The following is a 27,658-nucleotide window of genomic DNA, read 5'->3' as shown; positions in this document are numbered from 1 at the left end:
TTCCCCCCGTATATTTCTATCTCTTCTTATCGTTTGACTCATTGCCATAGTTCTCCCTGCACATACCATCAGGGTCTTCGATGCAGATCTTTCGGCATATCATGCTGATGGAATGTATATGTGACCCATCGTCTCAAAACGGTATTATGTAGGAACGAACCATATGCTTAAAAGCCGAATTATATGTTAGACTGGTCCAAAATATAAATTGTTGGCATTAGCACCCTAAAATATGGTTGTCATTTTCCTCAATAAATCATATAAACTGAACACAGATTTGATATTTCTGGCTATAAATTCAATTTTCAACATCTTAACCAACCCGACTTAATACCGTTTTGAGGCGAAGGGTCAAATATTTTCCACCTTTCTCTGGTTGATGTCGTGAGTCCTGACAGCTCAGTTGGTAGAGCATTCGCTTCAAACGCGAAGGGACCGAAATAGATCCCGGGAGACGTCGTGGTTCCCCCCCCCCCCCCTGACCTCCCTCCCTCATCCAGCAGCAATTGAATAGCGGGAAGGAAGTACTTTGCAATAGGGCTAGCGTTTTATCCAAGGGGTAGCAGGTAATTGATATTATCCGTTTCACACTTAGAAACCTGGATAAAATCGGCTCCATAGCTCTGAAGGACTACTGTTTTATTCCTGTTTGATGTTGTTACTTTCTGTGTTTTTATTTTTCTCTCTCACATTTCTGTGTTCTATAGATAGTATGAGCTTGGCTAAGAAGCTCACAACATTGCCATCCGGAAGTATAACGGACCAACTCGCAAAACTGTGTATAACCATGAACGTTCATAGTCAGATTAATACAGTTTAATGAGAATTACTCATGAACAACAGTTTTCTTGACCTTTCGCCTGCATCAATAAGAACCAGAATGTTTGATTTCTTTCTGGTCCATGGTACTCTCAGAATTCAAAGGCATCAATTTTTCTTTCTATCTCCTTCGTTATGGTCCATGTTTCACAGGCATATAGGAATATGGACCATACATAATATTCGATATTATGTAGATTATAATTTATTGTTGGAGAATGTTTGCATTAGATTAAACCGTTGTCTCCTTTGCCTTCGACCACTTTAACCGGTTACTGCCATACTTACAAATTTGGCCAGAAAACTCGGCCTTCAAATATCGATCGATTTAGATGACTTTCATCCTGGCAAAAACTCTCAAACCTGGGACTTCGCGAGGTCTTCCTTAATGTCCCAGGTTTGACATGTTTTTGCTAAGATGATGGTCACTTAAATCGATCGATATTGAAGGACGAGTTTTCTGGCCAAATTTTTAATTACGTCTTTTCTCAGAGTACGGCAAATAACTGGTTAACTCACTCAACTCTAACACCGACTATATCCGTAGCTTACCCAGGTTACTTTTACCCCATGCCTATTTATTACATTTTTTCTGAGACAAAAAATATAGGCGTAGTATCAAAGTTAATGTTTTTAGTATTAACATGTTAATGGTAGTTGAATAAAACTATCTATGTACACGTTCATTTTAAATACATTTTTCCAAATTTGAAAAGTAGCAAAAATCTGTAGGATTGAGTGAGTTAACATCGATATCATCAAAGCTTTTGTGATGGACCTCCACGGCGTATGAAGCCGTGATTTATAGATCGTGCGGCTATGTGGTCTAGTGGTATGACACTCGCTTTCGGATCGGAAGGTTCGAACCCCGCTCGGCACGTAGTTGAGTCCTTGGAAAAGGCTCTTTACTCACATTTTCTTACCGTATTCAGGTATAAAATGAGTAGCTGGCCGTAAACAGCGTTGTTTATGTCGGAAAAAAATGCAATGTCGCTTAACAGGCGTCATGTCTCGTTCTACATGTTACGTGTTGCTATTGGCCAGGGACCCCTTTGTAAAGCGCTTTGAGCACGTTTAGTGGATATTGCGCTATATAAAAAGCTCAATTAAAAAAAATATAGATCTCGGCATCACACGTAAAATCTATGAGAACTTCGCTCAGTCGTAAACGTCATGAACTGGACTCGTCAAAGTTTAGTTTCCAGTTGATACAAATTATATTAGGGCGACGTGTACTAATTTGCAGGTCTAATAACCCAAATGGCTATGGGCTCATTATTGTAATGGAAATACTCTCAAAGCAATGCACAATGTTGTCCACTACAACAATGTTAAAAGAAGCCCATAATCGCTCGGTTATGACATACAATCTGTTATTATAATCATCAACAACGTATCATAATATTCAACTGTTACAATTGGATTCAGGAGTCTGATGTCACGCCGCCCGGCAACGGTGGCCATCTTGGTTCTAAACAAAGAAAATCATTACTTTTTATTCTTCATGCTGACTAGAACTTTTCATATGCCTTATGATCAGAATGTGTAAAAGTCAAAACACGATCAAATTTATGTTTTTATTTCCCCTGGATACGCTTTTATGCTCGCCGGAGAAACATTTCATACGGGCGTCCGCCATTGTTCCGATAGTTTAGAGCCAGTGTTACCAAGTTACCATGCGTCATTAGGAAGGAAGTGACGTTATGACCGTTGAAGAGTATTACAATATCTATATTTGTGTGTATGTTTGTGTGTGTGTGTGTATGTCTGTGTGTGTATGTGTGTGTGTGTTTGTGTGTCTTTATACTTTAAGAACCATTGAAGACATTGTGTCTAAAACTATGTTTTAAAAAAAAATCTATAATGATAGAATACTACTACTACTACTACTACTACTACTACTACTACTACTACTACTACTACTACTACTACTATTACTACTACTACTACTACTACTACTACTACTACTACTACTACTACTACTAATACTACTTCTACTGCTACTACTACTACTACTACTACTACTACTACTACTACTACTACTACTACTACTACACCACCACTACTACTACTACTACTACTACTACTACTACTACTACTACTACTACTACTACTACTACGACTACTACTTATAATAATAATAATGATTATGATTATTATTATTTGTATTATTATCATTATCAATGGTATTGCTTTATCATTTATTATGGACATTTTGTCTTTATCAAAGTCATGACGGTTTGGGCCTTATTGTGCATTATCCACATAATTATACAAACAAAATCAAGCCATCCTTGTTGTTGCAATTATTAATATACCGTCATCTCAAAGACGACAGTGCCACAACTTGACCATCATTGGACAATTGTGTAAGTTGTGCTCTGAAATAAAATTATTCTCGTTACCAAATTGTTACCTCTTTCCTTACCAGCCATTTTCAGGATTTTCCCCCCAAAACTTCACACCCAACTAACACAATAATATATTTTTTATCACTCAAACACAGTAGCCGTAAGTTCTTGCGATAAATAATGTCTTTAGCAAAACATGCACTACAACACATTGTTCTTTACATTTTATGATGTACAAAAGAAATTTGAGTAAGAAAAATGTTGGTTGTATCGTAACGAATGTGACGATTTTCCTATAGTTGGTAAGGAGAGGGTTTAAACAACTTTGAAAATGAGGAATTGACCGAAGACAGAATAATGTCCCGTTTAGTCGAAAGTGCATTTATCCGACATCGACATTTTTCTGGATTTACATGTGCTTGAAATTATACGAATTTGCAAAGACGCGTGCTATATCTATGTAGGCCTACATCATAAATCTTTGAAGTCTTTGCTCTTGTTGAGATGAGTCTGTCAAACCAACACAGGAGATCATTTTGCAAATATTCGAAACCTTATTCTCCATGGCTTGGCGCATAGGTGAGTCCTTGGAAAAGGCTCTTTATTCACATTCTCTCATCGTACTCAGGTGTAAAAATGAGTACCTGGCTGTTAAATGCGTGGTCTCTGTCGGAAAAAAAATTGTAATATCGCCAAACAGGCGTCATGTATCGTCCTAAATGTTAAGTGTTGCTGTTAGCCAGGAACCCCTTGTAAAGCGTAGGGAGCACATTTAGTGGATATTGCACTATATAAAAGCTCAACTTTACCACCGATGAAAATTGATTTTAGATTGTCAAAACTGAGTTGGCAGTGATGGGAGATTTCATTGAAATCAACTAGCCTAAAATTGACACTCAAATCTTGAACTTCTTTAAAAAAAAAAATAACGTTATGGATTTAATACCCCCCCCCCCTCTTCCCCAGAAAATCTTAATAAATATTTGATATTAATTGCAATAAGAACATTCGTGAATTATCACCCCTTCCAGAATGCAAGTGTATTCAAATCTTCTTGCTTCAACTTGAATGGTTACCTGACTATATAGGCAGAAAAAATATCTATTTTATATTGCTGGTATCCAAAGGGCACTTAGCAGGTGACTTGTACCTTACGAAATGGTAACTGTTCTTCATAGATTGTTAAGTGAATAAGTGAGTTATTCCGAAGGTCATCGAGTATGTGAAAAACAAACACTCTCGAGCTTATATACAGCACTATATCCACTAAACGTGCCCAATGCGCTTTACAAGGAGTCCCTAGCCAACAGCAGCACTTAACATGAATGACGAGAGGCCTGTTAGGCGAAATTACAAATTTTTTTCCGACAGAGACGGCCAGGTACTCAGTTTTCACCTGAATTCGGTGAGAGAATGTGAGTAAAGAGCCTTTTCAAACAACTCTACTATGCGCCGTTCAGAGCGGGACTCGAACCCAGGATCTTCCCATCCGAAGGCGAGTGCCATACCACTAGACACATAACCGCACATGGCACATGGCCAAGATTGTGTGTTATGTTTTTAGTGGAAGAAGAATACCTAACCACGGTCTGTTTCGATACTGGTTGGCCTCGACTTCAAACATTCAAAGTAAATTATTCCCTTCTGTTGAAGCAGATAGAATCGAAAATCGATATATGTTATAATTTCATTAATTTGAAGTGAAGAATGTCAATATAACATTATGATGTTGACATTTTAAATTACATTACACATGCGGCACACACAGCCCGTGGCGAACACACGATATATTATTATTATTATTATTATTATTATTATTATTATTATTATTATTGCATGGAGTTACCCTCCTTTTATATAACGTTGTTTATAACGGCATTCCAAATTAATTACATTATACGTGTGGTCAGGAATGATATTATGTATTAGGATAATATTATATGTGTGCGGCTATGTGGTATGACACTCGCTTTCGGATCGGAACGTCCTGGGTTCGAGCCTCGCTTGGCGCATAGTTGAGTCTTTGGAAAAGGCTCTCTACTCACATTCTCTCACCGTACTCAGGTATAAAATGAGTACCTGGCCGTGAACAGCTTTGTCTCTGTCGGAAAACAATTTGTAATATCGCCTAACAGGCGTCATGTCCCGTTCTACGTTCCTCCAGCAGATCATAGCCTTCGTAAACTGATAGCCCGACACTGACCAAAAAATGACATGAAAAGAATCTTTCACAAAGAAAACAAATAATGAGTTGTATTCAATTAGTTCAACCAATGGGACCACTTGTTTCCTTGAGCTCTACTAACGACAACTCATTAGATGTTGGACAAACCTAAAAAATGACGTTCAACCTATATCTAAGTCCTAGATGGTTCTAGTGTCAGGCTATAAGTTAACGATGGCTACGAGCTGCTGACCCTTATATCTAAGTCCTAGATGGTTCTAGTGTCAGGCTATAAGTTAACGATGGCTACGAGCTGCTGACCCTTATATCTAAGTCCTAGATGGTTCTAGTGTCAGGCTATAAGTTAACGATGGCTACGAGCTGCTGACCCTTATATCTAAGTCCTAGATGGTTATCGTGTCAGGCTATAAGTTAACGATGGCTACGAGCTGCTGACCCTTATATCTAAGTCCTAGATGGTTCTAGTGTCAGGCTATAAGTTAACGATGGCTACGAGCTGCTGACCCTTATATCTAAGTCCTAGATGGTTCTAGTGTCAGGCTATAAGTTAACGATGGCTACGAGCTGCTGACCCTTATATCTAAGTCCTAGATGGTTCTAGTGTCAGGCTATAAGTTAACGATGGCTACGAGCTGCTGACCCTTATATCTAAGTCCTAGATGGTTCTAGTGTCAGGCTATAAGTTAACGATGGCTACGAGCTGCTGACCCTTATATCTAAGTCCTAGATGGTTCTAGTGTCAGGCTATAAGTTAACGATGGCTACGAGCTGCTGACCCTTATATCTAAGTCCTAGATGGTTCTAGTGTCAGGCTATAAGTTAACGATGGCTACGAGCTGCTGACCCTTATATCTAAGTCCTAGATGGTTATCGTGTCAGGCTATAAGTTAACGATGGCTACGAGCTGCTGACCCTTATATCTAAGTCCTAGATGGTTCTAGTGTCAGGCTATAAGTTAACGATGGCTACGAGCTGCTGACCCTTATATCTAAGTCCTAGATGGTTCTAGTGTCAGGCTATAAGTTAACGATGGCTACGAGCTGCTGACCCTTATATCTAAGTCCTAGATGGTTCTAGTGTCAGGCTATAAGTTAACGATGGCTACGAGCTGCTGACCCTTATATCTAAGTCCTAGATGGTTATCGTGTCAGGCTATAAGTTAACGATGGCTACGAGCTGCTGACCCTTATATCTAAGTCCTAGATGGTTCTAGTGTCAGGCTATAAGTTAACGATGGCTACGAGCTGCTGACCCTTATATCTAAGTCCTAGATGGTTCTAGTGTCAGGCTATAAGTTAACGATGGCTACGAGCTGCTGACCCTTATATCTAAGTCCTAGATGGTTCTAGTGTCAGGCTATAAGTTAACGATGGCTACGAGCTGCTGACCCTTATATCTAAGTCCTAGATGGTTCTAGTGTCAGGCTATAAGTTAACGATGGCTACGAGCTGCTGACCCTTATATCTAAGTCCTAGATGGTTCTAGTGTCAGGCTATAAGTTAACGATGGCTACGAGCTGCTGACCCTTATATCTAAGTCCTAGATGGTTATCGTGTCAGGCTATAAGTTAACGATGGCTACGAGCTGCTGACCCTTATATCTAAGTCCTAGATGGTTCTAGTGTCAGGCTATAAGTTAACGATGGCTACGAGCTGTTGACCCTTATTCTAAGTCCTAGATGTTCTAGTGTCAGGCTATAAGTTAACGATGGCTACGAGCTGCTGACCCTTATATCTAAGTCCTAGATGGTTCTAGTATCAGGCTATAAGTTAACGATGGCTACGAGCTGTTGACCCTTATATCTAAGTCCTAGATGGTTCTAGTGTCAGGCTATAAGTTAACGATGGCTACGAGCTGTTGACCCTTATATCTAAGTCCTAGATGGTTATCGTGTCAGGCTATAAGTTAACGATGGCTACGAGCTGTTGACCCTTATATCTAAGTCCTAGATGGTTCTAGTTTCAGGCTATAAGTTAACGATGGCTACGAGCTGCTAACCCTTATATCTAAGTCCTAGATGGTTCTAGTGTCAGGCTATAAGTTAACGATGACTACGAGCTGCTGACCTTTATATCTAAGTCCTAGATGGTTCTAGTGTCAGGCTATAAGTTAACGATGGCTACGAGCTGCTGACCTTTATATCTAAGTCCTAGATGGTTCTAGTGTCAGGCAATAAGTTAACGATGGCTACGAGCTGCTGACCCAATGAAACCATATTTTTATTGACATTATCTTTCACAGCCTATAGATAGTATGCGCTTGGCTAAGAAGCTCACTACATTGCCATCCGGAAATATAACGAACCAACACACAAAACTATGTGTAACCATGAACGTTTTATAGTCTGGTTAATACAGTTTAGTGAGAATTATTCATAAACAACCCCCCCCCCCCCAAAAAAAAAAAAACAATAACAAAGACCTGAGTGACGTCAACTTCATTCTCTCTATAGCCAGGCATGTGTTCACATAATTTTAGTCAGGTAATGCATGTAATACACTTCAACAGTCATGACGCCATTTCCCTCGTATTGACGCATAGTAACTTAGTAACTGGCTCTAAACTATCGGAACAATGGCGGGCGCCCTTATGAAATATTTCTCCAACGAGCATAAAAGTGTATCCAGAGGAGAAAAACATTATAAATCTGATCATGTTTTGACGTTTACACATTCTGATCACAAGACATATGAAAAGTTCTAGCCAGCATGAAGAATAAAAAGTACAGATTTTCTGGGCGACGTGATATCGGATTATTGAATCCAATTTGGACACTGCCCTGATTCGAGACTTGCAGTCAGTGACCACGTTCAACATCGCTTTTAAATGTATGACAATGAGAGACGACTCACCAAATAAATATCATCTTATACGTCTATTATTAATGGATCTTTGCAATATGCAATATATGGCACAAAGAGAAACACATTAAATGCAAAAAAAAAAAAAAATTAAAACAACAAAGCGAAAAAAAGCAACCAAAAACAAACACAAAACACAAAGAAAAAGCAATGTTGACAAATACTTTTAGTTGTTTTTTGTTTTCTTTTTATATTTTTTGTTCCTCTTTTTTTTTTCTTTTAATGTAATAGTAATAATATATTATCCGGTTTTTACCGATTGCGCGCCCCCCACCCTCCCCAGTATTTTAAATATCTCAATACAGGCCGCTACCTCACTATCCTCAGTTTCTCAGTTACGATGTTTCGGCTTTAGACATTAAAATTGATTTGCCATTGACGATCGTCATAAAGCGAATGTTGCTCCCTTATTCCCCCCCCCCCCCCCCCTCCCCGCGCCTCTGCAACCCCACACCGAAAACTCCCCCCCCCCCCCACCCCTTCCCCACCACAGGCCACCAATTCTAGTGTGTTAGCGTCTCAAGACATTGAATTCAATTCGATCTCCCCGATTTATATCGATCGAGTTCAGTTTATTGATCGGCTCGTCTATCGTATTTAAGTCCCGTTTCTCTTTTGTAATAGTAGGTTAGGTATAATCAAATTTTGCTTTTCGCCTATTTGTGTGTACTTGAGAAGCAAAACGCGTAGTGGTTAGGTTTGTGTTGAAACATTGTAACTATACCTGTACACTCTAGCAGACAGATTGCGTTTCTTTCAACTCATAATTTCTCTCACTATTCTACCGTTCTCTGAAAAAAGCACGTATTTAGAATTTTGGCCAGAAAACTCGTCCTTCAAATATCGATCGATTAAAATGACCCTCATTATGGCAAAAACTCTCTACCTGGGACTTAGGAGGAGAGACTTCGGAGAAGTCCCAGGTTTCAGAGTTTTTGCCAAGATGAGGATCATTTTAATCGATTAATATTCGAAGGACGAGTTTTCTGGCCAAAATTTTAAATACTTGGTTTTTTTTTCTTCTTATTTTTCATTTTTTGTTCAGCTCTAATGGCTGTCGATAGATCTAGTTATAACCATAGGCGTTACGCCTGTTTTCACAAAGAGGACAGTAAATGGGATGCGACTCGGGTTTCATTTGAAGACTGAGTGACGTCATAATTATATAATATTGCTCGCTCGGTGAAAATGGTAAGATAAATTATTATTACCTACCAGGCTAATGTAAAACCTATTATTTCATATTCGCAAGTCTCAATGTCCAAATGTGACCCATCGTTCAAAACGGTATTATGTCGGAACGAACCAGATGCTTAAAAGCCGAGTTAAATGTTAAACTGGTAAAAATATAAATTGTTGACATTAGCATCCTAAAATATGGTATCCATTTTCCTCAATAAAACATACAAATTCAACACAAGTCTGATATTCCTGGCTATAAATTCAATTTTCAACATCTTAACAAACCCGACTTAATACCGTTTGAGGCAAAGGGTCACAAATGTGTATCATATCATATCGTATCGTATCAGAAGTAGGGCTTTCCAAAGGATCAAGTGTTCCTTAAATGCCCTTAAAACATAAGTACCAAAATACATATTGGACATAACACATTGCAAATTCTTTGAGATAAAAATATTAAAAAGGAAGAAACAGATAAAGACATGGAAGAAAAAAAACAAAATAAACAACAACAAAAATAAATAAATAAATAAATAAATAAAAAAACGAAAAAAAAATCAAACAAACAAAAAATAAATAAATTAAAAACACACAAACAAAAAAAAAAACCAAAAAAAAAAACCAACAAAAAACAAAAACAAAACTAAAATAACAGCAGCACCAATTCTTACTATTGACATATTATTATGGATGCTCAGTCATATATTATGTATGAACTCACTGTTGTAATCAATAGAAATATTTATGTGTCACGTTCTCCTTTACAAGAATTATAGTTTGTCCTTTTAAGTCATAAGGCATTGGAGCCGAAGCTTATCACGGTTTCTCCAGCGTTAAAGGAACAACAACATTTAATTTCCTTCCTACCGACCCTTTGTACATAAAAATCATCTGTCGCGAGGTACTTTCTGCCAGAATTAACAGAGCTATCTACCCAATCACTGCTGGATGGACAGGGAAGTGGAAAGGGGCGGGGGAGGGTCAGAATAAAAGCATTAATATGTAAGTACTTAATTTGGTTCCAGCTATCAGTCTTGTACATTATGCAAAATCGAACAATTCTTGAAATGATTAATTCATGATTATTCTTTTGTTACTGTCGTATGATATATAATCCAGATTATCATTTTGATTAATTGAGTTGCAAATAGGAGGGTAGATTGTTGATCAAATCACTCGATTATAAAGAGAGTGGGGGACATATTTATTTTTTCCTCTCTTTTTTCTATACTTCTTCTTCTTCATCTTCTTCTTCTTCTTCTTCTTCTTCTTCTTCTTCTTCTTCTTCTTCTTCTTCTTCTTCTTCTTCTTCTTCTTCTTCTTCTTCTTCTTCTTCTTTTTCTTCTTCTTCTTCTCCTCTTCATCATCATCATCATCATCATCATCATCATCATCATCATCATCATCATCATCATCATCATCATCATCATCATCTTCTTCTTCTTCTTCTTCTTCTTCTTCTTCTTCTTCTTCTTCTTCTTCTCTTCCTTCTCCTCTTCTTCTTCTCTTCAGTATCATAATGGAAATGTTTAACTTATGACTGAATTTCTCTCAATCCTTATACCGGCCATTACTTGTCTGGTTAAAAGTGCAGCCGTAATCATTGCCACACACACACACACACACACACACACACACACACACACACACACACCCCCAAACACACACTCACATAGAGAGAGAGAGAGAGAGAGAGAGAGAGAGAGAGAGAGAGAGAGAGGGGGGGGGGCGAATCACATCGTGGTTACAGATATGTTGGTGAAAACTATATGAAAGACACAAGATTCAGATATATTGAGAAAGGTAAAGATTGAAAATCACATCTATAGACTGAAACAAACTATACGAGGTAGACTCATTTTTTGGGCTGTATTTTTTCTTGTGTTTTTCTTTTTTGCTTAGTCTGGTACAAATTGTTGCGTTCAGTAATGACACGAGACGGCTTTCAGACATAGAAACATAAATGATTTGTTTAGAGGTAGTGAAAAACTGTTTTTGGAAGATAAAGCAAGCGCCCATGTACCCCCTTTAAAAAAAAGCCATTTCATACATGCTTAGGGCGCCAATATGAATAACCAAATCCTTTTCAATGGCATCTAGGTCCTCGTTACACTGCAATCAAAGCAATCCTTAAGAAACTGTTTAATCTAAAATGTCAATCATTGTATATCTTTTTTAATCAGCATGTATGAAATGGCTTTTGATTGCTGTACTCTGGACAAACATGTTTTTAAACATTTTGGCCAGAGAATTCGTCCGTCAAATAGCGAACGATTTAAATGACCCTCACTTGGCACAAATTCTCAAACCTGGGACATTAAGGAAGGCTCACGAAGTCCCAGGTTTGAGAGGTTTTTTTTTTTGGTCAAGATGAGGGGTCATTTAAGCGATCGATATTGGAAGGACAAATAAATATTGATATGTATTTTCTGAGTATGACAAAGAACAGGTTAAACATAATTGGATTCAATAGTCTGATGTCACGTCCGCACAGCAACGAGCAGCCTGGTTCTAAAAAACCCCAAAGAAAATGGGTACTTTTTATTCTTTATGCTGGCTATAACTTTTCATATGTCATGTGATCAGAATGTATAAAAGTCAAAACATGATCATATTTATAATGATTTTCTCCTCTGGATACACTTTTATGTTCGTCGAAGAAATACTTCATAACGGCGTCCGCCATTGTTCGGATAGTTTAGAGCCTGTTACTAAGTTACCATGTGTCATTACGAGGGAAGTGACGTCATGGCTGTTGAAGCCTAAACAAAACAGAGACGTTAGCAGTTCCGTCACGTTTCCAAATAGGAAGCCGGTGTCTTACACATAATCGGTCTTAGTTTGAATCAGGTTACTTCGGAAATTTGTTCGTTTCTCTCTCTCTCTCTCTCTCTCTCTCTCTCTCTCTCTCTCTCTCTCTCTCTCTCTCTCTCTCTCCTAGATCCTATCAATGCTTATTAAATTGGCAAGCAATTATAATGTAAATGTTGCTTCTCGAAGCTCGAAGAAATAAATAACAATATGAAATTGAATGTAAGCTTCGATTTAATTAGGATAATAATTTAATTATCTGTTTTTGTAATTAAATTTAATTGAGACTGTCGGCCACATTGTTAAAGTTGTCTTCGGGAAACTGTTCCGTCTCATCGATATCACCATTGAGACTGTCGGCCACATTGTTAAAGTTGTATTCGGGGAACTGTTCCGTCTCATCGATATCACCACTGAGACTGTCGGCCACATTGTTAAAGTTGTATTCGGGGAACTGTTCCGTCTCATCGATATCACTGCAATTTACCACACCTTCCTGTTTTGTGTGTTTGATAGATTTGAGGGGATCTTATCTCTGTCCTTAGGACCCTTTTCAGTATTTTCCCCAAAATGGCAGGATTAGCCGGCAGAAAAATTGATTTTTTAAACTCAAACAAGTTCTCTACAAAACAACTTTATGTTCTTATAAATTAAACAAAGATCATTCTTCAAAGTTTGTGATGTATAAAATGATTCTGAATAAGAATAAATGTATATTGTGTCGTAACAAATTTGACGATTTTGATGTAGGTGGTAAGGAGAGGGTTAATTAACATTCTCGTCTATTCTTTTTATTTGTTCGACTACGTCTTTCTATTGTCATTTTTTCCCCGTTAGAGAGCAGATCAGTTATCGGTAACATCTCATTTAATGAAAAGTTGCTGGTTGACTTCACACTGCTTTTATTTATTTATTTATTTATTTATTTATTTATTTATTTATTTATTTATTTATTTATTTATTTATTTATTTATTTATTTATTTGCTATTTGCTTTTCTTTTTGGTTTTCTTTTTTTATTTTGTTTTGTTTATCTGTTTTTTTTTGTTTGTTTATATGTTCATAATTTTTCTTTAGTTTTGTGTGTGTGTTTTTTGTTTTTTTTTTTAGTTTATATTTTTATTTTTATTGAAATTTATTTATTTATTTATTTATTTATTTATGTATTTATTTATTTATTTATTTGCTATTTGCTTTTCTTTTTGGTTTTCTTTTTTTATTTTGTTTTGTTTATCTGTTTTTTTTTTGTTTGTTTATATGTTCATAGTTTTTCTTTAGTTTTGTGTGTGTGTTTTTTTTTTTTTTTTAGTTTATATTTTTATTTTTTATTGAAATATATATATATATATATATATATATATATATATATATATATATATATATAAATATATATATATATATATATATATATATATGTATATATATATTATATATATATATATATATATATATATATATATATATTTCATTTAAAAAAAATGTTTAGGTTTTGCTTTAAATTAAATTGTGTTGGGAGAATGATTTGCTCTCACAAAAACTGTAAACGTTTGAGCTATTTGTGTGTGATTGTTTCAGCAGCAATGCGTTATTAAGTTACGAGTCATAACAGGTTTGTACAGCGCTCTATCAATAGCATTTTAAAAGGGTGGCTTTTCCGTAAGTATTATGAAGGTATTACCATGACGCCATAATCCAAAGGGCAAAAAGATAGGTAGTTATTTTTTTTCATTGAGCTTTTATATATAGCGCAATATCCACTAAACGTTCTCAAAGCGCTTTACAAGTGGTCCATAGCCAACAGCAACACGTAACATGTAGAACGAGACATAACGCCTGGTAGGCATTATAAGAATTTTTTTTCGGACAGAGATAACGCTGTTTACGGCCAGGTACTCATTTTACATTTGAGTACGGTGAGAGAATGTGAGTAAAGAGTCTTTCCCAAGGACTCAACTATGCGCCGAGCGAGGCTCGAACTCAGAACCTTCCGATTCGAAAGCTAGTGTCATACCACAAGACCATACAGCCACACACTGTTATTGTTGTCATCATGGGTTTATTGATATTCTTCTCAGTTGTGTCCCTTTGTTGACGTTATATTTGCGTCATTGGAAAGCATTGTTTTACACACAGCACGTCAACACGTACTTTGATTATTGATATAATTATCATTTATAATGAGCATTAGGGTATGTGTGTGTATGTGTGTGTGTACGTATGTGTGTGTTTGTGTGTGTGTGTGTGGAGAATAAAGAGAGAGATTGAGTGAGAGAGAGAGAGAGGGAGAGAGAGAGAGAGAGAGAGAGAGAGAGAGAGAGAGAGAGAGAGAGAGAGTGGGGAGTGAGAGAGGAGTGAGAGAGAGAGAGAGAGAGAGAGAGAGAGAGAGAGAGAGAGAGAGAGAGAGAGAGAGTCCTGACTTTATTAGGTCAAAGTCGAGGAAGAACTGTTTTTTTTTCCTTTGTGTATTTGTCTGGTTTTGTTGTTATTTTTGTGGTTGTTGTTGTTGTTGTTTCTTTTTTTGTCTGTTTGTTTGAATGGAGGGAGGGCTTTTAGATTTTTTCTTTCTTTTTTATTTTTATCTTTGTTCCTTTTTTTTTTGGTCATAACTCTTTCAAATAAGGCACTTTTTTAAATACACTACTTTACGCTTAACGAACTCGGATTTAATTGATTTAATTCCCCAAAAGCCCGAATGGTGAGCGATTATAATTTGTTTCCATTTGGCTTGCTCATAGGATTAAACAAGTATGGTCTCACTGTGGCAACAAACAAAATCCTACTCTTTATTCTTCAAGTTTATATATATTTCATTAAAAAACATTTGTTTTGCTTTTCCTTAAAAAATTGTGTTGGGAAAAATTTTGCTCTCACAATAACTGTAAAGGTTTGTTATACGAGTATTTATGTGCGATTTTTCCAAGTTATCTATTTCATTATGCGACATCGGTGTTCTGTGAAGCGACTAAATTTCTTCTAATTATTCAATGTAACAAACTTTCTATCGTGTCCTGATTAATAATTTCGTCATTAAGCTTTTCACTTGTTTACTTTTACTCAAGAAGAATGCTAAGTCCAGTTAAGATTTTTACCAACCCCTTTAATTTCCTCGGCGACAATACAATAGGATTCAATAGTCTGATGTCAGCAACAAGCAGCTTGGTTCTAAACAAAGAAAATCGGCACTGTTTATTCTTCATGCTGGCTAGAACTTTTTCACATGTCATGTGATCAGAATGTATGAAAGTCAAAACATGATCAGATTTATTATGTTTTTCTCCTCTGGATACACTTTTATGCTCGTCGGAGAAGTATTTCATAAGGGCGTCCGCCATTGTTCCGATAGTTTAAACCAGTTACTAAGTTACTATGGGTCATTAAGAGGGAAGTGACGTCACGACTGTCGAACCCTATTGTATCGATAATCTAAGGGCAGTAACCAGAGATTCCATGCCGATCTCACTGTTAGAGGCGAAACAGAAAAACACCATCGAGAATAGTATAAAATTGAAACTGTCAGATCTAACTTGAATACCACGCTAAGATTTTTTTTTATTCTGGCCAAATATGTATGAATGCTCGTTGTCAAAAACCTCTTTCTTTTTTACTTTTACCTTTTCACAACATGTCTCAACTTTTATGTCCAAGAATTTACAATTTTTTTTTCTTACTTGTAAAACAGTTGATCATTTGTATTCACGTAGAAATTTGGTGCACGTATTAACAAATAAATACACATCGACTGTAAGCGTTGTTGTGGCAGTGGTCCATTTATACGTCTAGTTTTCATTCAGGATGTACTTGGCAATAAATAAATGAACAAATAAATAAATAAACAAGTAAACAGGTTAATGAATAAATAAGTAAATGAATAAATAAAGAAGCCACTGGTTTATAAATTCCTTAATTTAATAATTTAGCAAAAAAAAAAAGAAAAAAAAAAAGAAAGAAAAATTGGACAGTTTTTGTCAGGGAATGAATTCATGTACAAGTAAATGTAAATACAGTAATGTATGAAAATTTAGTGGTTACTACTATTCTGCCGTTGTCTTTAAAACACAGTATATGCAATGTTAGCCAAATAGCACATACTGTGTTCTTTAATAAAACGGCAGAATTAACAATTTATTCATTGTTAAGTTTCAATAGAAAAGAAATTCCTACTTTGCAAGAAAATGTTATCGATGTCGTTCATGGCCTCCATAACAAGTCACAAGTTCTTCTTCTTCTTCTTCTTCTTCTTCTTCTTCTTCTTCTTCTTCTTCTTCTTCTTCTTCTTCTTCTTCTTCTTCTTCTTCTTTTTCTTCTTCTTCATCATCATCATCATCTTCTTCTTCTTCTTTCTCTCTTCTTCTTCTTCTTCTTTCTTCTTCTTCTTCTTCTTCTTCTCTACTACTACTACTACTACTACTACTACTACTACTACTACTACTACTACTACTACTACTACTACTACTACTACTTCTACTACTACTACTACTACTACTACTACTACTACTACTACTACTACTACTACTGCTACTACTACAATACTACTTCTTCTTTTTCCTCACCTCATAACTCGATAACACTAATACTAACTGGTCATTGTTGATGCACTTTTCATAGATTTTCTGGTAAATCAATTTTACTTCATTAAGAATTCTTCAGAAGAAAATTCATGCAAGTTGGTGGATTTTATGAACGGAATGCACATGAAACGATGTGTTGGTCTGATCGTAGCCACCGTTAACTTTTAGACTGACACTGACCAAAAAATGACGTCAAAATGCCAGTCTTTGGCCACAAAAGAAAACAAATCGTGAGTTGTATTCAACAGTTCAACCAATGGGACCACCTGTTTCCATAAGCAATACTAACGGCAACTCACTAGGCGGTGCAAAAATCCAAATGATGACGTCAAAATGCCAGTCTTTTTGGGTTTCAGTGGCTACGGTCTGACACTCGAACACAATTATGGGCCTCGTTTAACATCATTTTTTAAAAAGGTTTCCATGACAACAACGAGCCCATAAAGACTTGGGTTTTCAGACCTGCAAATAAGAGCACGTCGATCTGAAAAGAATTAGCAAGAATGACTATAGATAGAATGAAGTTGACGTCACTCGGGTCTTTGTTATTGTTTTTTGCCATCCACGTCTATGACTAGTTCTCACTTAACTATATTATGGATTTGTGCGGCTATGTGGTCTAGTGGTATGACACTCGCTTTCGGATCGGAAGGTCCTGGGTTCGAGCCTCGCGCTAGGCGCTTAATTGAGTCCTTGGAAAAGGCTCTTTACTCACATTCTCTCACCGTACTCAGGTGTAAAATGAGTACCTGGCCGTTAACAGCGTTGTCTTTGTCCGAAAAATTGTAATATCGCCTAACAGGCGTTATGTCCCGTCCTACATGTTAAATGTTGCTGTTGACCAGGGACCTCTTGTAAAGCGCTTTGAGCACGTTTAGTGGATATTGCGCTATATAAAAGCTCAATTTTAAGCTCAATTTTTATTATCCAGATTATAAATGTTCTTGGTTACATAGTTTTGTGTGTTGGTCCGTTATACCTCCGGATGGCAATGTTGTGAGCTTCTTAGCCAAGCGCATACTATCTATTGAGCCACATCAAATAATATTTCCCATTATATTAATAACCTATCGAACGGAATCAGTTATCATAATTTGTTTGGTGAATGAAATTTCTAAATAAACCAATGAGATTGACAATTTCGTCAGACGGTAATGGTAGTTGCATTTTGTAACAAAATGTCGGACTCAAAATTAAAAAAAAAATATGCCCTTCCACACGACATCATAAGATATCGTCGCCTAGGCATTCCATGAAGGAATATAGATAATTCTTCAAACAACATGAATCACCCATGTTGTCCAAGTGAGCAAATTTGGGGTTAATAATATTGCCCAAGGAAAAAAAACGAAAGTGCCTGAAGCGGGGCTCGAACCCGGGACCTTCCGGGTCACAGTGCAGTGCCTTAACCACTAGGCCACTTCGGCCCCTCAAAATAAAAAAAAAGGGGAAAAAAAGGCCAAAGTAAACTGCAATAATATTGCTGTGGCTAGAAAATATCCAATCTGGCACGCTTGACTCGTCGAGGTACTGAATGTCTCCCCCTTATTGATATTTGCACACTATTCATCTTCTTGAATTCGCGGCGGTTATTGAACAGTGGAGGGACTAACGATTTTGGACAGAAAATCAATCGATCGCCTCCATGAGTGTCACTTGAATTAATTAATTGCTTGCAAAACGGACTGGCATACACATTCATTCAAACACTCTGAAGTGACAGATTGATAACGATCCGTTCAATTTGCCTTATCATTATAATGTATTCGGAATGAATATCACGATAGAAAGACACACTAATAAATGTGAGTTGCGAGGCGGGGGATGGCGTCTTGGTAACTTGTAATGATTTGAGCTTGAACTCGAGCTTTTATATAGCGCAATATCCACTAAAACTGCTCAAAGCGCTTTACAGAGGGTCACTGGCCAACAGCAGTACGTAACATGTAAGACGAGGCATTATGCTTGTTAGGAGATATTAAACTTTTTTTTCAGACAGAGACAATGCTGTTAACGGTCAGATACTCATTTTACACCTGAGTGAATGTGAGAGAATGTGAGTAAAGAGCCTTTGTCAAGGACACAACTATGCGCCGCTCAAAGAGGGGCTCGAACTCAGGACTTTCGATCTGAAGGTGACTGTGAAACCACAAGACCACGTAGCGCATTGGAATTCGACACGGGTTCGAAACATATTTGAATATTATGAGCTACCGTCTCAAAAGGGGTTTAGGCGATTTAGATCCAATAAATGAATTTACATTGAAAAATATGAGACATGGTGTGAATTTTCATGCTTTATTGAGCTATGAGGAGAATGAATAGAATAACTTAAAGTGACAAAAACTTAAAGTTCATATTTCTGGTAATTTAACTTTCCAATCCCTCTTTAGGGCAATTGGTCACATAAAATAAAGACACATGTCGATTTTCAGTCCCCCCCCCCCCCCCCCTCCAATGCAATCAAAAATATGTAAACAATTCGAAGATACCCCTTTTCCTTACCACAAATAATGAAAAGGCCCCTGTGATTATTATTATTATTATTATTATTATTATTATTATTATATTATTATTATTATTATTATTATTATTATTATTATTATTATTATTATTATTATATTATTATTATTATTATTATTATTATTATTATTATTATTATTATTATTATTATTATATTATTATTATTATTATTATTATTATTATTATTATTTTATTATTATTATTATTATTATTATTATGGATATTATTATTATTATTATTATTATTATTATTATTATTATTATTATTATTATTATTATTATTAGTGTCGTTGTTATTGATGCCGCTGCTGCTATTCTTTGATGTTGTTTTGAAAATTAGAATGGTTTCAAGAACACTATTTTATATTTTACGAATCGATGAATATGGATTTTTTTAAGCATTGGGAAGATAAATAAAGACAAATGGACATAACTAAATTACTATGGGTTTTCAAAAACAAAACAAAAAAATAAACAAAACAACAACAACAACCCCCCCCCCCCAAAAAAAAAAAAACCCACACAAAAATAAGAAAACAAAAAAATAAAATAAAACCCATAAATATAGTCAACAATTTTTTTTGTTGTTGTTGTAATTTTGACTTAATGAGCTTTATAATTTTTAAAATTATTATTTTAATTTTGTATACTTAAAAGCCACTAGTACAGAATTGAAGACTTTTAATGCATTTAACAGTTTTCCGTCATTTTCATCTTCTTATCATTTTTCTTTTTCCTCCTCCTCCTCCCTCCTCTTTTTTCATCACCTCTAAATCAAATTTTAAGATTCACATTATTATTTTTTTCTTTCCAGATATCCAAGCGGATCGTCTAATTTGAGCATCAACCCGAAGAGAAACCAGAATTTTCTTAGCTTAAAGTTTACAATAAATTTCCTCTGATTTTTCACCTAAAATGGAGTTTCTTGCCATTCTTATCGGATAATTTTTTTTTTTTTTTTTGTGAAGTGAAAAACATACGACAAAAGGTGGAAATTGGATTCATTCTTCGTTTTACGGATATAGTCTAGTTCAAGTGATCGGAAATTACAATATTATTTTATTCAAAAGTTACGTTCCCATGACAACACAAAATGTTTACACGCTGTATTGATAGTTATCCTGGGCGGTAACTCTGGTTTCCCGGTATGGCGAACTCGATGACGGAACAAGTGTCCAGGAGGATGATGATGGCCAACCCCGGACAGGGGGTCCAACAGCAGGTAGGAATGCTATCTAAATTCCCCTGACTAAGAGTGTACCAGGGTTATTAGGTCATATTAAATCATGTTTTATTTTATTTTATTTTTTTTACTTATTTATTTATTTATTTTTTGATTGATTGATTTTTATTTATTTACTTATATATATTTATTTATTATTTTATTTATTTATTTATTTATTTATTTATTTATTTATGTATTCATTTATTTTTATTTTTTTTAAAGGTCAATATCCCTATGCCTATTTTTATTGTCGTATATATAAGATGGAGATAAACCTATACTGGCAAAGTGACGACACACATTGGATGTCTCTCATTCCTGAGGTTAAAATATTTTTTAAAAATATGAATAAATAAATAAATGAATAAATAAATAAATAAATACATTTTTAAAAAAGCAGGTATGAATGCTAGAAAAACAATATTGTCTAACACATTACCCGTCTAATACTTATATACTTTCACTTTACCGTTTTAAAAATAGAATTTATCGCTTAATCGAGATCAAACTTTAGTTTCCTGTTGCTTTCTGTAAGATCTTTTGTAATATCAACGCACTGGTCTATTTCTATCTCATCAATGAAAAAACGCTTTTACCGGCCAGGTACTCATTTTCTGTGAGGGAATGTGAGTAAAGAGCCTTTTCCAAGGACTCAGTTCCCCGATTGCCGTTATGTCACCCAACTTTTCCTTGGCCATGAGCGGAGCGGGGGGGGGGGGGGGGGGGGGGCAGTGCCTTGTTTAACCTCATTCAAAATGTTTAGTATTCATCATCATCCATCGTGGATTGTGCTCTTGAGCACGTTGCCGGTCAGCTGTCTCCACGAATCACGATCCTCTGCGGTGCGCATGAAATCTGTGTCTTTGAATCACATTTGGCCATTCTTAGGTTATTTAGATAAGCCATTCTTTGTCTTCCTCTTGTAGCTCTCTTTTCTCCGATCATCTCAGATGTTTCCAACTTTTCTATTCCGTCTCTTCTCCATACATGTCCCAGAAACCGTAACTCTTTCTGATGGTATCGATCAATATTCTTCCCTTTCTCACCTTCTCCAACACTTCCTCGTTCGTATACCTGTCTGTTCATGATAGCCTCAACATTCTTAGTTTAGTATTGCACATCTCTAATTCCTTTGTTAACGATACACTGTTGCCAATTAAGCGCTAATACAATATGGATTATTTGAAAGACAGCTCGCTCTTTTTGTTTTACAAGATCGTCTTTACTTCATAAACGTTCCTAAATTCTGGAGAAACAAGTAGGAAAACTGTAGAAAAGATCCGAGCCCCTGGTCTTTTGATCCTTAGCTTATTCCGCCAGTCCTCGACCGGTCCATTGGAGTTGAGCTAAACAATAATAATTAGAATCATGTCACGGAAAGGTTAAAGGTTAATCAATATGGTAGATAAATGGAATATTATTACGACCCCTGCGCCTTGCTTATCATGGTCATCACGATATCATTCACACACACACACACACAAACACACACACACACACACACACACACACTAGAATCTAATGGAAAAAGAATATAACTAAAAAGAAAAGAACAAAAAAATAATAAAAAATAAAATAAAAAACAAAAAATACTGAGCTTTTATTTCGCGCAATACCCACTAAACATGCTCAAAGCGCTTTACAATGTGCCCCTAGCCAACAGCAACACTTAACTTGTAGGACGAGACATGACGCCTGTTCGGGGATATTACAATTGTTTTTCCGACAGATACAACGCTGTTCACGGTGAGGTATTCATTTTATACCCGAGTAGGGTGAGAGAATGTGAGGAAAAAGCCTTTTTCAAAGACTCAACTATGCGCCGCTCAGAGCGGGACTCGAACTCGGAACCTTCCAGACAATACATAAAAAATTAGGTTTCGTGCTTGGCAATCATAGCATTACAGAAGACAAATCAATTGTAAAAATAATTATGGAATCGTTTGGAGAAAAATTTATTTGTCGTCTCTCAGTTAAGCATTGGCAAGATGTTAACAACGCCACTACCACATTATCTCATTCATCTGTAGTGTTTCATTCATCCTGTTTGTTGATAAAGGGGAAACCAGAAACGTCCATTTTATTTGTTTTCGTATATTAAATTGAAGCTTACATTCAATTTCACATTGTTATTTATTTCTTCGAGCTTCGAGCAGCAACATTTACATTGACAAGATGGAAGGTTCATAGACGTTGGAGAAATTGAACGAAAAAAAAAAAATAAATAAAGGGAAATCTGGGTAATTTTTTGTATTTTTATGATATTATTAATTTACTCTTTTGATATTTCTCACTAAAATAATCGTCAGCCTATTTTTACAAAAACTTGTTCTTTTGAAGTTTTGATATCCTCACAACTCTTAATTTGTTGTTTGTTTTGTTTAGAGAATCAAAACAAAGGCCCTAATGACCATAGAATTGGGGCAGCGTGACTCAGCGGTACGGTCTTTGCTCCTTACTCATAAGGTACCGAGTTCGACTACCCGCCTTTACTGTTTGGCCTTGGGCAAGTCACTTTGCCCAAGCTCACTTTGCGATGCTGCACCTCGGCTGACGCCTGGGCTATTCCAGTCTTCCCTTGAATAGACCCTAACGACAAATTTCATTGTGGGGATGAATAAAGGGAATATATTATTAATATAAATATTGTTCCGTCCTCTCTTTTTTTGGCCATACTTTATATTGTACATACTATAATCCCACCTATCCAATATTGCGGCTATTTGATCTAGAGGTATGACACTCGCTTTCGGATCTGAAGGTCCTGGCTTCGAACCTCGCTCGGCGCATAGTTGAGTCCTTGGAAAAGGCTCTTTACGCACAATCTCTCACCGTACTCAGGTGTAAAATGATTACATGGCCGTTAACAGCGTTGTCTCTGTCGGAAAAATTGTAATATCGCCGAACAGACGTCATGTCTCGTCCTACGTGTTAAGTGTTGCTTTGAGTGGATATTGCGCTATATAAAAGCTCATTTTTATTATTTTTATTTTTTTTTATTTATTTTTTTTTTTTACATTATACTAGATCTATAATCATTACCTATCCAATATTGCACGGATTTTCGCTCCACGCATAATCTAAAGCCTATTGTTTCATAATTAAACATTAATGCGTCAGTCTCATGCCACAGTTCCTCATAACTTTATTTTCTTTTTTTTTGTGGGGGGGGGGGGGGGGGGGGAGTGAGGTCATTTAGTGCCAATTAACATTACTGTAAGAACACATTCACGAGAACGGCTAGTTTGAAAATCGACAAAATCGACCGTTTCCATTAACATGAAAGGTTGATATATCCAAAATGTCAAATATAATTTTTATTTTGTCAAAACACCATAGGTGGTTTTTTTTTTTACAATAAGATTTTATAAATAGAGGCGTTTGGACTCTATATTATTGGCAATATGAACTAAATGTTCTCAAAGCTTTTCACACGAGATGCCAAGACAATAACATAATTTAACTTGTAAGGACGAAACACGATGACTATAAAGCGCCACTACTATTTTCATAACGGGTTATGGTCCAGTATATCTCTTATTTGATGGATTGTAAAGTCATACGATACGATATAAGTAAAGATGATGTTTACTTTCATATAAAGCATTTTACACCTTATGCTGCATTACTTGCTTCATAAATTCAACCAAGTTGGTGGAAGTTTCCCTATTGTACGAACAGTGGCATTAAGTAAATAATATACTACTGCTAATAACCAAATACCCAAGCACGAGTTGGTGAGTGTAGTAATGTGTTTAAATTGGTTTTAAAATATGTGTTAATCGCTATCAGTGCCCAATCTCTCTGTTGTTTTACTTTGCCAAAAGGTTGTTTGGTAGAGAAACCCTTTAGAGGTTTTGGTAGCTCAATTGGTAGAGACTGAATACTTTCTTATCCAAAATATCGCCAATCATCTACATACGGCTTTTTGTCGGGATCAACCAAATGCTGAGGTTTTGATTTTAAGCTTAACTGCATAAAAATTTGGAAGTAAAATTGCCTTTACGTAGAAGATTAAGCTTTGCTCAGTTTTACTTTGAATTCAACCTTCGACGTTTAATTCCGACATAATATTACCAAATTGGCTCGATAGGTCACACATATGTTTTAGAAAATCCTACTCTCTTTGATAGCCGATTCATTGGATTAATCATTACTATCGTTTGTTTCAAACTTTTCAGGTCCACAAAGATATCGGCGATGACCGGTATCGCGACCTCAGGCGAGCCCGAAAGCTTCGATTCTTCGTTAACGGGGATCGATACTTTCGAGGCAAAAAGCTGTACGTGACCCCCAACCGATACTACAATTTTAACGACCTTCTCAACGACCTCACGGGTAAGCTGCCTTCCAACCTCAACCTTCCTTACGGCGTACGACAGATTTTTACGCCCGTGGGCGGGAGGCGTATATTTGATATTGAGGATCTGGCTGACGGCGAGACGTACGTCTGTGCTGGATTTGAGGGATTTAAAACGATCAAGTATGGCAAAGCGGAACTGGAGCCCTGGTCTATGGGTAAGTCATTGACTGATTTTAATACAAACCTTTGGAACACATGCGTTACTCCATATATGACCAATAATTAGAAAATGGAGGAATTTCTTGTTACGTACATACAAAACGTTGTATAGAATTCTTCACCAAAGAGACGATATTGTTTCATCTATTTCAGACTTACTTAATCCTCATCAGGCGAATAAGGCATCAACCAAGGACTTCCATTTCTGTCTGTCGGTTGCACTTCAGAAGGAATCCTCTATTTATTTGATCATGTGGTGTTCAGAGACAAGGCCTTACGGCATATTTTGCGATATTCATTCACCATTTCTTTTAAGTTGTTTATCTTAGATGGCTAGTTGGTCCCCCTCATTCTCCTCTTGTGAACCAGGGGGGGGGGGGGCACTCAGTTGTCTCCTCCATCCCCTTTTGTCCCCTATCACTTGTCGTCCTGACGTTGTCCTGGGACGAGACGATCGTTTTTTTTCTTGGCCCTAGTTGAGAATCTTACCGAAAGGGAGACAATCAGATGTATATGGAGGGTGTCCGGCTCTAACCGTGTAATTGCCATAAAATCGGTACATTTTAAAAGCTAATTTTAAAGGCCCACTCTCCTCGACAATTGAGACTAACATAGACTAACAACAATCCCTATATTTGATGAGAACAGTTACGTGATCTAAACACAGACGTTAAGTCTTATTACAGAAACCGCAGTTTTTTTTTGGTATAGTTTTCGAAAAATCATCTCTCTAACACTTCCACGATTAAATTCGGACGCCCCAGTAATATATGTCTGTTGTGAACGTATTTGTTTTGTATACGCGTGTTCGCTGTCCATGTAATTGTCGGTTCGTATTTGTCAATATTCGATTATTTTGTCAATATTTTAGTGTCTTTAGCGCTTTGAAATGTCAAGAAAGAGCAAAACTCAATGTCTGTATGGACCATCAACAACAAATCTTTTTCACCCTTAGTCCTGTCTATTTCAGCCAAACCGCTTTTAATCTTTTCCTATCATTTCAGTGATCAGAATTCCTTCACCTAAATTATAATATCTCCTCCATGATGGTGCACGCAGTCTTCTTTTCTTTCTAATTGGATTCAATAGTCTGATGTCACGTCGCCCAGCAACGGCGATTAGCGTGGTTCTAAACAAAGAAAATCGGTACTTTTTATTCTACATTCTGGCTAGAACTTTTCATATGTCATGTGATTAGAATGTATAAAAGTCAAAACATGATCATATTTATAATGTTTTTCTCCCCTGGATACACTTTTATGCTCGTCGGTGAAATATTTCATAAGGGCGTCAGCCACTGTTCCGATATTTTAGAGCCAGTTACTAAGCTACTATGCGTCATTACGAGGGAAGTGGCGTCATGACTGTTGAAGCCTATTGCGTGTTTTCCACTTAATACGGCCCTGGTAGTGATACAACGTGGTCAGGTTAAGCTATGTCTGACCATCTACACACTTTTTTCGTTTTATTTAAAAATTAGCTTATCTATCTTTTTCTTGTTCGTAGGTTTTTAAGTGTCACTTGATAAAATCCTCTATGGTTGTATTAAGTATAACGTAACAAAATTCAATAATTTTTTTGAGGCTACACAAATGCGAATATATTATGCTTTAAATCAATAGCTTATCGATTAAGCACGTATCCAGGAACTTATGGTTTCTTGCTATTCTAATTTTTATCAATAAGGAAGGCTAGATTGTTATTATTCCGTTATTTGATTTTACGTTGCTTCTTGTTGGGATCAATAGAAAATGCCTTGACGTAAATAAAGCTGGGGTTTTTTTTCATGGGGATATCTTTCATTGTAAACAAAGAAACGAGCGGAACAATGGCTTCTTGAATTGTGAGGTTTGGTTATTAAGCTCATGCTTGTGCATTGAATATATAATTTGTTATTATTTGTGTGTTTGTGTGTTTGTGTGTATGTGTGTGTGTTCATGAGTGTATGTGTGTTTAATTGAAATTGTTATTTACTTGACATGAATTTATTGAACATTACGCCATTAATACGTTTTTTCCAATGATAACAAGCATTGGCAGTCATCATGAAAGAAAAGCCAGACTGAATTATTGTGCCAGCAAAAACTAATTATCTAAAATAGGTCGCCACAACTACTGGAATTATCTACGTGCTTTATCCCTAATGACAATACTTCACATGTACTAGGAGTAAAAGATACCTGGTAATTTGTTGTGATGAATAATGTGGGAGGAATTGTATTATTGAAAATGATCTGTTATTGAATGAAAAAAAAAAGATATTCGTTCTCGTTAATTTCATGGGGAGTGCTATATATTATCATGAAACGTATTAATTTGAATGACGTAAATCGTAGAAACGGTGTATTGTATACATTATTTCTTAATTAATTATCATCTATGTGCGACGTTGTGGTCTTGTGGTATGACACTTGGCTGAGGTCTATTAGATTCCAGGTTCGAATCCCCTACATGCTACGTGTTGCTGTTCGTCAGGGACCCTTTGTAAAGCGCTTTGAGCACGTTTAGTGGATATTGCTCTATATAAAAAGCTCAAATAATTGGCTGCGTATTAATACGTAATACCGTGTCACTAGGTAGACGAATGTCAGGCAGTTGTAACACCTTGTCACT

General features: G+C 36.2%; 1 protein-coding gene across 1 annotated transcript in view; it reads left to right on the top strand.

The window, feature by feature from the left end:
- Positions 1 to 27,658, top strand: part of LOC144958291 (serine/threonine-protein kinase DCLK1-like) — an 84,314-nt gene that overhangs the window by 16,897 nt on the left and 39,759 nt on the right. The window contains exons 2-3 of the mRNA XM_078890166.1: positions 20,113 to 20,520; positions 24,705 to 25,041. Of these exons, the coding sequence (XP_078746292.1) occupies positions 20,446 to 20,520; positions 24,705 to 25,041 (412 nt within the window). The 5' untranslated portion in view covers positions 20,113 to 20,445. The remainder of the gene's footprint in view (positions 1 to 20,112; positions 20,521 to 24,704; positions 25,042 to 27,658) is intronic.

Source organism: Berghia stephanieae, chromosome 12, assembly GCF_034508935.2.
Source record: "Berghia stephanieae isolate SIO BIC M18660-M18661 chromosome 12, UCSD_Bste_1.3, whole genome shotgun sequence".
Taxonomy (NCBI): domain Eukaryota; kingdom Metazoa; phylum Mollusca; class Gastropoda; order Nudibranchia; family Aeolidiidae; genus Berghia; species Berghia stephanieae.
This window is presented reverse-complemented; position numbering and strand designations above follow the sequence as displayed.